The 15,639-nt window shown below is 44.3% G+C and overlaps 1 protein-coding gene across 1 annotated transcript in view; it reads right to left on the bottom strand.

The window, feature by feature from the left end:
• The window catches only part of hmcn2 (hemicentin 2), a 44,168-nt gene that overhangs the window by 11,370 nt on the left and 17,159 nt on the right, over positions 1-15,639 (bottom strand). Inside the window, exons 23-50 of the mRNA XM_056376393.1 lie at positions 13,457-13,584; positions 13,062-13,313; positions 11,242-11,325; positions 9,187-9,378; positions 8,974-9,104; positions 8,693-8,837; positions 8,137-8,263; positions 7,877-8,034; positions 7,091-7,369; positions 6,853-6,995; positions 6,117-6,267; positions 5,748-5,966; positions 5,530-5,643; positions 5,246-5,433; positions 5,054-5,150; positions 4,707-4,868; positions 4,473-4,586; positions 4,081-4,277; positions 3,350-3,431; positions 3,137-3,268; positions 2,904-3,047; positions 2,627-2,786; positions 1,832-1,956; positions 1,563-1,746; positions 1,355-1,452; positions 971-1,249; positions 645-835; positions 409-490 (exon numbers count right to left, since the gene is read on the bottom strand). Coding sequence (XP_056232368.1) covers positions 409-490; positions 645-835; positions 971-1,249; positions 1,355-1,452; positions 1,563-1,746; positions 1,832-1,956; positions 2,627-2,786; positions 2,904-3,047; positions 3,137-3,268; positions 3,350-3,431; positions 4,081-4,277; positions 4,473-4,586; positions 4,707-4,868; positions 5,054-5,150; positions 5,246-5,433; positions 5,530-5,643; positions 5,748-5,966; positions 6,117-6,267; positions 6,853-6,995; positions 7,091-7,369; positions 7,877-8,034; positions 8,137-8,263; positions 8,693-8,837; positions 8,974-9,104; positions 9,187-9,378; positions 11,242-11,325; positions 13,062-13,313; positions 13,457-13,584 — 4,358 coding nt within the window. The remainder of the gene's footprint in view (positions 1-408; positions 491-644; positions 836-970; positions 1,250-1,354; positions 1,453-1,562; positions 1,747-1,831; positions 1,957-2,626; positions 2,787-2,903; positions 3,048-3,136; positions 3,269-3,349; positions 3,432-4,080; positions 4,278-4,472; positions 4,587-4,706; positions 4,869-5,053; positions 5,151-5,245; positions 5,434-5,529; positions 5,644-5,747; positions 5,967-6,116; positions 6,268-6,852; positions 6,996-7,090; positions 7,370-7,876; positions 8,035-8,136; positions 8,264-8,692; positions 8,838-8,973; positions 9,105-9,186; positions 9,379-11,241; positions 11,326-13,061; positions 13,314-13,456; positions 13,585-15,639) is intronic.

Here is a 15,639-nt window from a genome sequence, read left to right as displayed (position 1 = left end):
CACACACACACGATTACTATGAGAAAGAATTCCTATATGCCTTAAGTGCTCATTTTAAACAAAGAACTAGGTAAAGACATGGAACAGATAAAGTGTAAAAATCATGTTGGCACTAAAAAAGCACATGCTCAGCTTTCCATACAGAACATGAAGGTTAAAAAGAACAGTGTGCTGTAAGATTCACACAGTGTTATGAGTCAGCTGAGCTGGGTGTGCCACAGTAGAGGAGGATAACACACATAACAATGCACACAATACAAATGTGCCACATGAAAACCAGACCAAGTCTGTTTTCGCTTTAGTGCAAACACAGATTTGTACAGTACATATCAAGCCCTAGGTGCAAGTACAGGAGGAAGTTAAGGGGGGGGGGGGCTTGGAACAACACACTAGAACAGCTTCTGTCACCTTGGACTCGGACCCAGTGGTTTTTTCCATCCTCTCCAGCTGGGCTGCTGGCCAAGCAGGTGTACAGACCTGCATCCTCGACCTTTAAAGAGACTGCATTAATCAGTTTAAGTGGCTCTTACATTACAATGCTGTATTTGCCCGGAATGATGCTGTTAAAATTTCCATCTTTTTGAATGATCGTGCTTTTTTACATCTTTTGTAATATTATCAGATATTGTCAGACTGTAATTTACCTGAATTTTGCTGATCCTGACAAAGTGTCCATCCTGCTGAACAATGTCAGTCCCTTCTAATGGGCGACCATCTTTGAGCCAGCTGAGGGTGGGAGGTGGGACTCCCACAGCGGAGCACTCCAGCTCCAGTGGACTGTTCGCAGCTATGGTCAGCTCCTCTGGAGAGCTGGAGCTGGATATCTTTGGGGGCTCTGGATTAGAAAGTAAAAGGTTTTGGATCAGTTGCTCAAGGAGTTTTCACTATGACTTTAAACTTACAACAACTTTAAATACATTGAATAAAGGTTTTAAAGAGATAGTTTAAATATATGAAGTTATGGGATTACCAAGCACGGTGAGGTTAAAGCTCTTTGTGCTGCTTCCAGCCTGGTTACTGGCCACACAGCTGTAGAGGCCGGCATCTGATGGAGCCACGTCAGGCAGCTGCAGCCGCGTCTCCTGTCCGTCCAGCAGCAGGTTACGGTGAAGGGACAGCGGCTGGCTGTCCTTCATCCATGTTAGTGTGGGAGGGGGAACACCACGTGCCTCACAGGTTAACGTTACCAAGGATCCCTGGACTACTGTAACTGGCTCCACTGGTTCAACATGATCAACACCTGGGGGCACTGGGGATCATACAAACACACATCTGTAGAAAACCCTCAGATCCAAAATGCTACACACAGTATCGGCTCCGGGGAAAACCAGAAGGCGGTATGTTATGACTGTACCTTGGACCTGGACATCATAGCTGAGCTCAGCAAGACCAGCTCGACTGCGAGCCACACACGTGTAAACTCCAGAGTCAGACAGCTGCACAGGAGAAATCCTTTTTCATAAAGAAAGAGAACATTTAACATTTAATCACCTCACCTGTAAACATGTGAGCTCTTCACAAAATAAGCATGTCTCTAGTCAGCTTTCTCTCTCTAAACTGACCTCAGCACAGAGTCACCAGAGAGGAGGCGAGCGCGGGGAGAGAGGAGCAGTGGACGTCCATTCTTCAGCCAGCTGATCTGAGGTGGAGGGTTTCCTGCTGCCTGACACTCCAGAGTCACAGCGCTGTCCTGTGTCACCTGCACCTCCCTGGGGACAGTGGTCTCACCAGAGATAGATGGCGGCACTGTGGGAAATCAAACTGAATTATAGAAAATCCCTCAGAAAGTTGAGCACTAACGCACCTGCACAATTGTAATGATCGAACTGACCGAGTACAAAGAGGGTGTAGAATTTGCTCTCCTGTCCCACCGGGCTGACGGCCAAACAGGTGTATGTCCCAGAGTCTTCAGGACTCAGCCTCAGTAATGTTAGCGTGCTGCCATCAGGGGTCACACTGCCAGGTTACAAAGACAATTTATGTTTTCACATTAACACCATGTATTACTTTATCCATTTTTCCATCTTTCATGTCCCAACCAGCATCAATTATTTGTCCACTGCACTTCTGAACCTCAGAATTACTTTCCCATCATTATTATCATCATCGTCCCACGATTTTCTCACAGTCATGCGAACACACAAACCAACACACACACACACGCACAGACACACACACAAACACACGCACGCGCGCATGCACACGCACACACAGGCACACACACACACACACACACACACACACACACACACACACACACACACACACACACAGACACTTTGTTTTCTCTGGCTGATGTGGCTGTGATGACCATTTAAGCTGCTGAACAGCTGTAAAACAGCTGCTCTTACTGTTCCCGATGATGAAATTAGGTCAGGGACTATAAACGACTCCATTTGTCTGTCCACACATCCTTTTGTCATGCACATTATCTTTGACGATGATGATTAATATTGTAATTTCCCAAACCTTTAGGGAAGGGTGTTGATCGATTCTCCTACTGCTTATAAAACAAATTCAACAGCTTTGACTGAGCAAAAGGTGCTGCAGAAAAATTGTCATTACTCTCAATTCGCATTAATTGTGTGTGCATGTAAAGTGCTGGCAGTAACTGTGAATGATTTACGCGATGTGACGGGTGTCTGATCCCTCTAAAGTCACTCCGTCTTTCAGCCAGCTGAGGCGGGGTGTGGGGTTTCCAGTTGCTCGGCACTCCAGGTTCAGCTCCTCTCCCACGGGCGCACTCACTTCAGAGGGGTGTTCAGAGTCCAGGATGGTGGGTGATACTGATTAGGACAAGGATTATACTTTAATACCACTGAAAAACTTTTCTTTACATAAATGATATGTACAGTTTTCAAGGATGAGTGAATCTCATCTTGCTCAAATTGCGAACTCCTTACCCTGCACTGTGAGGGTGTAGTCTTTCTGTGTTTGGCCCTCACTGTTCTTGGCCACACAGGTGTAAGTTCCAGCATGAGACAGAGTGAGAGGCCCCAGCTCCAGTCGGTTCCCTCGAATGGACCACTGCCACTGCAGACTGCTCTCTGCACAGCAAACACATTCACGTACATGAGCTGTCATGCATGGCAAATCCATACCATTACAATTACCCCTGTCATTGCCCTCCTCTTACCAATAGGGGTTCCATCTTTGAGCCAGGTGATGCTGGGGACAGGGACCCCTGTGGCCTCACACAGCAGACCCACATGCGAGCCTAGCGTGTAGTTTAGGGACTCCCAGAGAGGCCCGGCAAGGTCAGGTGGAACTGTGGAAATATATTTGTAGAATATAACCACTCCCAGTTGTTTTAAGTGTTAATTTGAGAATTGAGCAGAGGTATTCTCACCATGAACTGCCAGTCTGAATGTCCTGTCCACCTGACCAGCCACATTAGACACTTTGCAAGTGTAAGTGCCACCATCTGCCATCTAGGAACCAAAAAAGAAGGTCATTGTGGGGAGGGAGGCTTGTGAGCACAGGCAAAGAAAGGACAAGGCTCTCTCCTGCTATGCTTGCTGGTGCATGTGTTCTAAATCAGGCAAATTAACTTAGAACAGAGTTCAAATGCACTCGGTCAAAGAGAGGGCGAGTGCTGCATCTTGTCACACATGCAGCAATATCTCTTGCTTTCCTAGTCTGTGTATTTTATGGAATGAATGTGTGAAAGTTAACCCTTTAAAATACACCTTAGCTCTTGGTAGCTCTACTTCAGGTGTGTCTTCACACTACTTTGTCAATTATAAATTCTTTGAAAGCTCTAAGTCTCCTGATTCTGTCTGTGCAAAGCCTTTTATTCAATTTTTATGCTAAATAAAGGCGAGGGAAAATGTTTCTGGCTCTTTAACTTCAGTATCTCTTATACTCAGTTCTTTCACTTTTGACCTTTCAAGTGAGACCAAGGTTGAAGGGTTTTATTTCAGGCAGATTATATTCAGGTTTTTGCACAAAAATGGGAGTGTCTTGTAACAGGTTAAATATGTGTACTTCTAATCATTTAATATGTTAGCATATAAAGGCTGGAAATCAAGTGGGAACTCTCTCAAAAGCTCTACAGAGAAAAAAAAATTTTTCCCCGACCTGAACTCCTATGATCTCCAGCTGGTGACGATCCATCTTCAGTCCATTCCCTGCGGCCAACTGCAGCCCATTCTTATACCATGTGACCTCAGGCTCGGGAACACCGTGGGCTTCACATCTCAGGGTGACCGAGGAGCCAACCTGAGGGGTAACTGAGTCTGACTCATCAACAAGATGGGGCTTCAGGGTGGGCAGGACTGTTGGTTTGCACGTACAGAGAGCACATGATCTCAGTTTAAATCATTCAGAACTGGTGTGATTCACATCTGAACTATTCATGGTCACAGCTGGCTTGAGGTAAACAGATCTTTTGCCTAAACAATCTTTTAAGATTTTTTCATCTGTATATACATATGTAGATGAATTATGCAGATGTGTCACCGTTTGTTTACCATAAACACTGAGGAGAATAGTCTTCTGGTCCTGGCCTGCTGAGTTGGTGGCTGTGCACACATACTGCCCTGCATCTTCCAGCCTTGCCCGGGACAACTGTAGCATCTGCCCGCCTGTAAACAGTATATAAAGAATGATGTGAAATGTAATATCTGTGCCAGAATTAGATTCACACAAAGGAAATGCTCCTGACATAAGATTTATCTGGGACTTGCGGGTGGCTGAGAGCTGACCTGGCAGAATGTTGATGCCTGTGCCGAACGAGTTGACCTGCCCATCTCTGGTCCAGGTTATGTCTGGAGGAGGGTACGCTTGGACGTCACACAGCAACGACACCATGTGGCCCTCAATCACACTTACTTCCTCTTCCTTGCTGCCAATTATTCTGGGAGGCACTGGAAGAGAATACAACAGTTGGGTTGTACATGTCGAGGGCATGAGTCAGCACGTCTGCTGTTATGAAAGAACATCCAATAGTAATAATAATAATAATGAAAGAACAAGAATTATTATTTTATTGGTGCTTGTGAATACTTGGGAGGTTGAATATACAGTGTTTTGAGTTTTGAACTTTTCTTACCTTGCACTGTCAGACTGAACAGCTTCTCAACTGTTCCAACCTTGTTCTCAGCCACACACAAATAACCAGCCATGTCGGAAACCTGGACGCTGAGGAGCTGAAAGATGGGATCCAAGTGTTATTCTTCAATATGACATGTCACAGTGGGATCTGTTTACACACTGGTATTTGTTTACAATTCAACAGACTAACCTGGAGTTGAGTCCCATCCTTGCTGATGTGGTGCTGTGAGTCTGTGTGTACCGGCTGCCCATCTCTTAGCCAGGAGATGACCGGAGCAGGGTGTCCGGTCACGTCACAGTGGAGGACCACAGTGCTGTTGACCACAGCTCCCATTTCCTCCATAAACTCCTCAGATGCTCCCATAATCACAGGAGGGACTGAGGAGGAGAAAGAAAACAGACTTCCTCAGAAATGACCTTCATTTCCACCTGTTTTCATTTCAATTACAAAGAAAATGTGCATGTACTAGTTACCCAGAATCTCCAGTTCAAAGTGCATGTGGTCCTCTCCTGCCTCATTGACAGCCTGACATGTGTACTTTCCAGCATCTTCTTTCTGCACTCGGGCAATTTGTAGAACCTGTCCACCTGAGAAGACAAATCCACACATAAAACAGCAGATTTATGTGAAGCCTCAGTCATACATAACAGCCACATTACAGGTTTTAACACAGGAAAGAGTTTCCCCTGACCTGGAAGTAGCTCCACCCCATCTGCAGAGGTGAGTTTTCTTCCGTCTTTGTACCAGCTGAGCTTTGGTGGGGGGATGGCATTACTCTCACAGGACAGGCTGATTGGATGGCCCAGGACCACCTCCCGCTTCTCGACCATGTCCTCATTGTTACTGTCACCCTCGTGTCCCAGACCCCAGGCTGCTTCTCTGTTAGTCACCCTGTGGAAGACCGGAGGGACTGGCGAGACAATAGCATGTTTGAGTGAGACTTCTTTCATTTTAAATTCAGATCAACATCAACATCAGATCCAAAAGCGACTGAAGTACAAAGTATGATTTCCCCAACCACCGATACTGAAGATAAATACACCGATTTAAACGAACTCACCCTGAATGGTGACATGAAAGTCTCTCTTGTCCTCTCCTGCAGAGTTGGTGACGACACAGGTGTACTGGCCCTCATGGGACAGCATGGCGTTGTCTATGTGGAGGAAATGGCCACTCTCTTGAATGCCAGCATGGAAGTTTCCAGTCAGCAACTAAAGACGGAGAAAACACATCAGAGGGTACGATTTTAGCTGAAATATGGCTCTTGGCAGAGAGAGGCATTCATTAACATTTCCCTGCCTTACTTCAAAAATCAGTATAGGTCTGACAATTCCCAGCCTGTACTGTGTTTTAGAAGAACATTAAAACAATAAAACAATACTTCCATTTAGACAAAAATCTAATCTTACATGAATCCACCTAATCAGCATTTTCTGTTGCTCATTATTGTAGGCACGCACGCATACTGATCAGAGAAAAATCAAGGAGTCTGGGTTAATACTGTAGCTGAAGCACAAAGAAGAAATAACAGACAGCAGTATTATTAAAGAATTTTACGTCATAATGTTTAATCACTTGTTCTACATCTCTGCTATAATTAAATAGCTTACTCATCGCACAGAGTCTGGAGAGAGGAGGTGGTTTGTGCAAGAGGATGTTCTGTTGAGCTTGTTGTAATTTGTTGTAGTTGCCAGTAGAGGCTGATAGAGGGTAGAACTTGCTCCATTAAAATCACCTTAAAAACACGTGAATGCGTTTTTTTAGAGATGCAGAGCCTGTTAGGATGACACACCAACCTGTCCATCTTTGAACCAATTAACATTGGGCTCAGGGAAACCTTTGGCCAGGCAGGAGAGAGTTAAACTCCCATTGATCCGCACTTTCTCCTCCTGACCACCAAATGACAAAGATGTAGAGTCACCCTCTATCTGTGGTGGGACTGATGAGAAGAGGAAAAAAAAAAAAAAAAACAGAGGAACATTAAAAGCTCTGTCTGAGCCAGTTTAATTTGTGAGTGGTGTAGATGTGTCTTACCCAGAACACTGAGAGAGTAGTGCTTGATGGCGGTGCCAGCTGGATTTGTAGCCCTGCAGGTGTAGAGGCCGGTGCTGTCTCCCCGTGCTGAGCCCAGTCGCAGGGCCTGTCCACCGTGGGTGTATGTCAGCTGGGGACTGGACACTATGGGCTGGTTGTCCTTTAGCCAGGTGATACTGGGTGTGGGTGAGCCCTCAACATCACAGGGGAGGACTGTGGGGAAACCCAGCACCACTGACACCTCTGAGGTCTCACTGGGGCCCTTGATGGTGGGGGGAGCTGGAGAGAAACACCAACAATACATTTATTTTTTAACAGCCAGTATGGTTTTTACTGGCCCGTAGCACAGAATGAATAGATCCACAGAGGACTGACCCGTTTTGTGCAGGAGATCCTCTAAAACAGAAATTCAGTGTGCAATAGTTTGGGTAATTAGAGCACATGCTCTTTAGGTGACACAGAAATCTCAACAGCCCTGCACAAAGGGAATTCAATATGTGCTCTAGGCGAGGCAATGTGGTGTTAGTCAGATCATCACGCTGTAGAGGCTAGGTGTTTGTGTGAAATAAATATTATGCTCAGTAATTTCTCGGAAGAACACTGCTACCACAGCACTTCTGGAAAAGAAATCAAATCAGTACTCTGATAACTGTGAGTTTTCTTTTCTTTGCTCTTTTGATGTTGTGCATAGAAAGAAAATAAAAGAGCGAATAAGCTGCATTCCGGCCAGCGTAGTTGAGAGTGTATGGTTCGTGTCTAAGATAAAGTCGGGAGAAAAGCAGAGACCTTGCACTGTGAGTCTGAACTGGCGCATCTGAGTTCCTGCGTTGTTACTGGCCAGACACTGGTAAAGCCCCTGGTCCCTCAGTCTTACTGACTTCACCTTCAGCACCTGGCCATCTTCCAGAAACTCTACATGGGGATCTCCGTCACGGGACAGAACCCTGCAGAGAGGGAGGAAAGGAAGACCAAATCAATACCATGGGAAGTGCATCCTGTGTGTGCTGCTGAATGCCACGTCAATAAACTGTTTGAGCGCCGCTTACTCTCCATCACGGCTCCATTCCACTCTGGGCGGAGGTTTTCCGCTCACTCTGCACTGAAACTCCACCTCCTGGCCCAGCACCACAGTTAACTCCTGTAGTCGGGATGTTCCTGAGATCACTGGTGGAGCTTGAAAACATACCAGATATAGTTTACATCAGGAAATGTAAGACATTACTTAAAATGCTGAATGAGCTCATGATTAATTCAAATTCAACATCACTGTTGTGAGAACAAAAATCATCTAGATTACAGAGGGACATTATTTTAGTTATTAATAAAACATTAAGAGTGACATTAATGGTTAATCTCAGTAGGTTTGGGGGGAATGACAACTGTCAGAATGTCTGCTACAGTACATTGAGTATTAAAGTTTAATTAAAGAGTTTAAGTTCTTTAGGAGCTTTAGACGGGCGTGGAGATTTTAAATCCACTGATGACAAGAAAAATATCCTGTTTAATTCTCTACTTATTTTACTAGGTATTACATCTTTCTTTTCTTCCACTCTGTTCTTACGTCGCTTAAATACCAGTTTGACAGTCGTTTTATGAGCTCACCTTGCACCACTATGTTATATTCTCTCCTGGCCTCTCCGGCTGAGTTTTGAGCTGTGCAGGTAAACTGTCCCGCATGGTCAGGCTGAACTCTGTAGATTCTGAGCATCCTATTCCCATTCTGCAGATACACCCCTGGGCTGTTCACCTGGACATGCAGAAAATAGTTCAGTGAATACTTGGTGTCATATTGTAATTAAAATTATATCCACTTGGTGGCATTGTACAGCTGGGGACGGTATCAACAAGACATACGGTATGGGGATTCAGGATGACAAACTCACAGGATGACCATCTTTAGTCCAGGTGATCGTTGGGGAGGGGATCCCAAAGGCATCACAGCCCAGAGTGAGAGGCTGTTTCAAGGTGACAGTGAGGTTCAGTGGCTGGCTATCATCTTGGATCTCTGGGGGAACTGAAATAGTACAGGGATGATTTGTGTTGTCACCATGCTCTATAAATTTTGTTATCGCAAGAGAAAAAACCTAAATTCTCACCATTAACTTTTAGCCTAGTCTTCCTCTCCACAGAGCCTGCCTCATTGGTTGCCATACACTTGAAATCACCACTGTGGCTGGCAGACGCTGTGCTAATTACGAGAGCTCCGTCCCTCGCCACAGAAAACTCTGATTGTTTGGCGTGTATCTCCAAGCCGTTCTTGAACCAGCGTACCTTGGGGCGAGGTGAACCTGCAGGTGCGGGGACAAGAAAAAGATTCTGAGTGAGTATAAAAGGAGCTTTATTGATCACGTCTGACAAAAAGAAAAGATACTTCCATCTCTCTGCTTCCCTACAGGAGAAGTTAATGGGCAGGCAGCCCAGACTAGAGAAAGCCAGCTCTACATTTATCTGTTGGACAGCGGGACAGCGGGGGAGACCATGCCAGAATGGTTAGAGTCCTTGTAGCCTGCGAGCTTAAGATTTCAAGGTCAGAGACACATAAAAAAGTAATACACTGTATGCTGGAGAGATGTAAGATGTAAGATTTAAAATACTATGATCAAGATTTATTACCAACACTGAGGTAAGAGTCTCCAGCAGTAAGAATAGGAGTGGTTGAACCAGCAGTTCAAAGGCAGCAGTGCGCACATTCAGGATCCTGAAACAGATGTGCTCTGCGGATTACTGGGTGTAAAAGAGCTGGAAATGGTCAAGGCTATGGAGGTGGAATGGGGAAAAAGTTGGAGGATTTTGCACTTAACACAACAGACTCTCAGGACAAGGACAGAGAAGCAGGTTGCAATGACAGAGCAGTGTGGTTGAGTGATCCAAATGCCATGGCTCTGGCTATTTACAGAGGTGTTACATATACAAACACCAAAGACGATGTAGGGAAATCAATCCGATCCAAAAAAACCACAAGAGATGCAGCACAACCAAAGGTGATGTTATCGTCTGTTGGCTCTCTGAACACATGTTTACAGTTAAGGAGCTCTGAAGTAAATTCATTATCTCATTGCTGGGAGGAAATGCGTACAGATGTTCTGTTTTAGATGTTAACAGATCTCATTAGCAGACTTTGAATTTATTTTACTGGGGCTGACGAAGTCAGAGATTATCTCTTCCATGTGTTTCTCAAATAATTACCTCTATCAAATGCAATGCGCCTGTTGGTGAATTAATAATATCCTTCTGGCACAGACTGCGCTTTATCTCCCTCATACAGACAGATCTCAAGAGAACAATGAGGGGATACTTGTTTCCTGCAGCCGGCTGCCTCTCTAGGGTGTCAAGAGCTTCAAGCACTTCTGTGTGAGCACCTCTGAGGCCTGGTACAGTCTGCCTGCCTGCCTGCCGGTGTGACTCGGGTGGAAGGAGGGCTAGTGTGGCTTCATCTTCCTCTTCCTGTGCTTCATGGTGCACCTCAGACATCTCTGTCCTTTATCTGCCAGCAGCAGCAGCCTGTAATTAGGATTCCTCTCCCAGCAGGCCCCAGCACAGAGGAAAGCAGATGTGGCTCACTGAGGCACCAGGCAGACTGATGTTCCAGCTGTTGCTCCACATTACACACAGTCCTCACCTTCCCTCACCGAGCTTGTTACCATGGCACAGCTCCACACAAACAATACCTGTTTGCATGGGCTGTCAGAGGGTAAGTATCCATCAGTGCATCCGCAGATATACACCAACACTCACTGTGTTTTGATAAAATAACAAGTTCTCCACATCCCAGCCCCGGGATGCCACCTTGTTCGCAAAGAAATGTTAAAAAATATAGACAACAGCATGTCTCTGGGTGCTGCGATAAAAAGAAGCTGTACCTTTTTAAGATGGCAAAGATGTTTTTTCCCTCTCTTTGACAACTAAAAGTCTACAGTGACAGCGAAACATTCCTTTGATGGTGCACAAAAACACATATCTGTCCTACATTTAAAGTGGAATTTTATCTTGCTCATAAAAACAAACCTAAAAAAAAAGACACATACACATCAGGCTTAAAAAAAAAAACTACTCACACTCTGTAAATTGAACCTTTTCTGAACACCAGATCTTGCATTGCCCTATTTTTTTCAGTCTGTCCATGGCTGACTCATGTGTGAATCATTTCATACCTTCAGCTGGGCAAGGGATAATGACCTTGCTGTTTGCTACTTTCTCCATGATGGCATCTCCAGGTTCTGCAAAGGATGGGGCCTCTGTGAGGACAGAAAAACATGTTAAATGCTGGATCAAAGAACAAGGGCAGTTGAGACAGTGGGCAGTAAACTGAAAGTGTAATGAGTGTTGGTCAGTTATGTATATGCTGTAGGCAAGTGAGGAGAAGCCTTCAGGGCATTCAAGGGTCTGTTTTGGGTGTAAGAGTTAACACTTCTCACGGTCATACTTAAAACCAGTTAATACCAACCTTGGGTTAAGCATTAGTAAAACAGGTCATCTCTGTGATTAGGTAATTATTCTTATTTGTGCTAACAAAATGACTCTTGGTTTCTCACTTCTGTGTCCCGAATCTCTGATTAACCTTACACTCAGACTTGCTACAACCAACTCCTTGACCAGGAGGCTGACCTCTGAGGGCTAGAGAGGACCTGAATCAGCCTCTAACACCCACAGCCAGGCTGATGTCTAATTAGTAGCTATATTTAATCATTTGGTCTCTTTGAGATCAAGGTCTCTCTCTCAGGGGAGACCTGAAAACAAACAACATTTATAGTCAGACACCCACACAATCAGCATACAACAACAACACGTGTAAAGCCAGAGAACCAACAATTAAGACAAGAATAGAATTAATAAAAGTGATTACAAGGGTTGTAAAAGAAACATCAGATGTTAAAGATTTAAAGTCTTCAAGGGGTATAAAAACAAATCTACCTTGAGTGCAGTTTTCAATTAATTCCATACATGTGAACTTGGTCACATTTAAAACAAGTCTCTGATTTAGTAAGAATATCAGGAAAGTGTCAAAGACTGAAGAAGAGCAGGAGCCTGGGTTGAGGTGGAACCAGGGGCTTATAAATCATTTGTACAAAACTGGGCACCTACATTCGGATTAGAAAGAATAATGATATTTATGTATAATGTAAATAGTAATGTACCAAGAATAGACCCCTGCAGCACCCCATTACTGATGGCAAGAAGGCTTGATTCAGCACATCTGGTCACCACAGTCTGAGTTCTCAACTTACACAAGTTGTTGAAGTTTAAGCACCCACATAAGGGGCCAGTATACTCCCATCACAACTGCATGTCGGATTGTCAAATAGAATTGGACACCGCGTCCTACAACTTTCTGAAGTCAGATTGGTAAGGCTTTGGCCGACCATTTTGTAACTTTCCGAAACTGACAATCTGACATTCACACCCAGTTTTCACTGTGGTTGACCAGCCCTTAGGAGCTGAGAAAGGAGCCAGGGTTTGAACTTCACTCTTGAGCTCTCTTTTTTTCATTCTTGACAAAACTATTTCTGACACTTTTTATGTGAACAACCCAGTGCAACACTATGAATGTCTTCCAGAAGAGACTGTCTGAAAATGTGCGGCGATATACCCATTTTTAAACAATATCATGTCTGCCTTCCTTTGTTGCTGTCTGAACCAACTACTAACTACACTTCATTTTTGATGTGGTTGGGCAACACTTTGTATGAACCTCTTCTTTTCTAGTATCCTTATTTCTAGGGTCCTTATCCCCTAGGAGCATGAAGCTAATGTACCTCAAGAGAATGCACCTCTAAAAACTTGGAGAGCCTAAAACTGGGACACTGTCAGTGTATAAAAATGTTCATTTGTTCAGAGCTACGAAATGGTTATTTAAATAAATCTTACAAAGCAATATAGATGGACTAGATTCACAATACTCTGTATGAACTACAGAGATTTATTATGCTTATTCTCAAAGTGAAGAACCAGGATTTGAAGAACTGATATTCACCAAGAATTTCCAGCTTGATCTCCAAGGTCTCCTGTCCAGCGCTGTTTCTGGCCACACACTGGTAGGTGCCCTGGTCAGCAAGGCTGACCTGCTGGATCCTGAGGGGCGTAGTGTTCTTGACCCCAACAGGAAGTCCATTATGAAACCAACTGACCTCAGGGCTCGGCTCTCCCTGGACCACACATGGCAGAATCACTGTCTGGCCGATCAGGGCTTTCAGGAGGGAGGGTGCTGTCTGAATCCTGGGCTTAGCTGAGGACATAAACAATTATGGTACATACATCTCTTACTATATCTGTTACACAACTATTTATTTACACATCTCATGCATTTTGAAAACTCAAGCTTTAAGGTTTCTAATAAGTTCAACTTCCTGAGAAGCCCCACAGAGTTACCTTGAATGTGTAAATTGTAGCTTATGGACATGTTGCCTGCTGGGTTTTCGGCAGTGCAGGTGTACAGTTTACTATCAATCAGGCGCACATCAGTGATCTTCAGAGAGCCTGAAGGCAAAACAGTGAACCTGGGGAGTGGTTAGGGGTCAAGGACAAAGAGATGGAGAAAACACAACACTTCATGAGTCACTGGAGATATACAGCTGCTGTGTTTTGGCAGGTGCTCCTGTTTTGAAGCAACATTTTCCTTTAGGGTCCTTTTTTTCATTGTGAGCTATGCATCTATATGAGCATATAATTAGTAAAATATTTACAAAGGCTGCTCAGTGTTTATAGTATTGGGTATGCAATACTACTATATAAATCTCTAATGTATGTTTTGATATCAACCTTGATCGTTGTGAGTCTGTGAGGATAAATTTCAAGATGCAGCTTCACTTCTGTCCCTATTTTTAATTTAAGATGAGTTGATGAAAACATTTCTTGCGAACAGATTCAGAGTGTGAATTCCCAGTACAGTTACTGCCTCAGGGTCATTGATGAAGTGGTTCATTAATATGTAAAATTATCTAACTAACTCTTACATTGTATTGTATTTTCCTCAAAAGTGGTTTGCTGAGCTCTAAATATAAAAAGGAGCACGAGAGAAATGTGACAGGAATACATCACTTGAAATATAATGTTAAGTTGATGGTGTCTTTGCATATGTATTGTTAAATTGCAATGAAGAAAAATGGATCCGTGATGGACGAAAGTTATGTTAGCAGGAGAGTACTAAGTGGAGCCTGGGCCTCAGCCAGGGCCTTGTAATCTCCCCAGTGAGTTGTTACTTTCACAATTACCATTGTCCACGGTAATTACAGTGTAAAAAGGGTAGCCAAAGTTTGACCTGATGATGTCACCATGGAAAAGGTCATATTCTCACAAAAATCAATGCATTTCTTCCTGCTGGGAACAGTAATGTTTGTGGCAACTACTGTGTGCTTATCACTAAGGGGTAAGGAAATATAGATAATTTGAAAATAAAAGCTTGGCCTGATGGTGGCGCTGTGGGAAGCAGTTAACGGCAAACTAGACATTTGTTTTTTTGAATGTTTGTCACAAACAAGTGGACAGATGGATAGATGGCATACACTCTCCAAAACATGTTGTGTAGCAATAACAACAGGAGCAGTTAAATTTAGGTTAAAGTAGTTAAATGTAGGTCAGCAACTTGAAAGTGCTGTGAGGTAACCTGAATTGCACCAGAAGCTATCCAGCTGTATAAATGCATAATATACACAAATGTAAACACACCTCTATGATTTATCTTAGATAAGTGTGTCTGCTAAGCAACTAAACTATAACAATAACATGTTCGTGTAAGTGGAAATGAGCTGGAGGCACAAAGAGCTCTCTATTTCAGCTGCACATATGGTGTAATGTCGCTCCCCCACCTCCTCAAACAGTCTTAGGAGAGGCAGCAACATTCAACATTGGAACCAAATGACTGACTCTGCAGTGGTCAATCTGTGCTCAGACTGCAGCACGGCTGCTCTGCAGTGCCACAGTGAAGACTGACACAAGCTCAAGCACACAGGACATGAACCACCCCTCTCGCCCATCCATCACTCCTCACATTGGTGTCAAGTCATCTGTGTACACAGTCTGACACAAAGACTAACTGGGACAAATTGGCCTCGTCAGGATTAGGTCTAGAATGAAAAAATCCACAGACCCTCTGCTGAATAGCCTTGTGTCCCCCCCCCCCCGTCATTTTGCTACTACTGGGCTGAAATCTTACCGCCCACTGATTTAAGTTATTTCAACAATCAGTACCCCCTGGTCATTTCTTCTGACCCACAGAGTGTTGCTGGAGAGCATAAATCTCCCTTTAGAGGGCTTGCCTGTTTCCGCTAGCCCTGCATATGCAAAGCATGGGCTGATGTGGGGGTTGTTCACAGTGATGTGTTATTCTCATCAGACAGGACTAGTAAAGAGTCAGCATGTTGTTTTACTGCTGAAACACCCCAGGGAATCCGAACATCAGGCAGACAGGGCTTGTATCTCTTCCTCTGTCAGTTCGTTTTCCTCCCCTCTTCCTGGCACCCCCCCCCCCCCCCCCCCCTCACCCCCCACTCCACCCCCACCTTTTTCGTTCTTGCTGGCCCCACACAAGTAATACTGTATCAGAGAGTCACCAC

Source organism: Seriola aureovittata, chromosome 5 (assembly GCF_021018895.1).
Source record: "Seriola aureovittata isolate HTS-2021-v1 ecotype China chromosome 5, ASM2101889v1, whole genome shotgun sequence".
In the NCBI taxonomy this organism is placed as follows: domain Eukaryota; kingdom Metazoa; phylum Chordata; class Actinopteri; order Carangiformes; family Carangidae; genus Seriola; species Seriola aureovittata.
The sequence above is the reverse complement of the archived record's forward strand: the minus strand, read 5'-3'. Positions and strand labels throughout refer to the sequence as shown.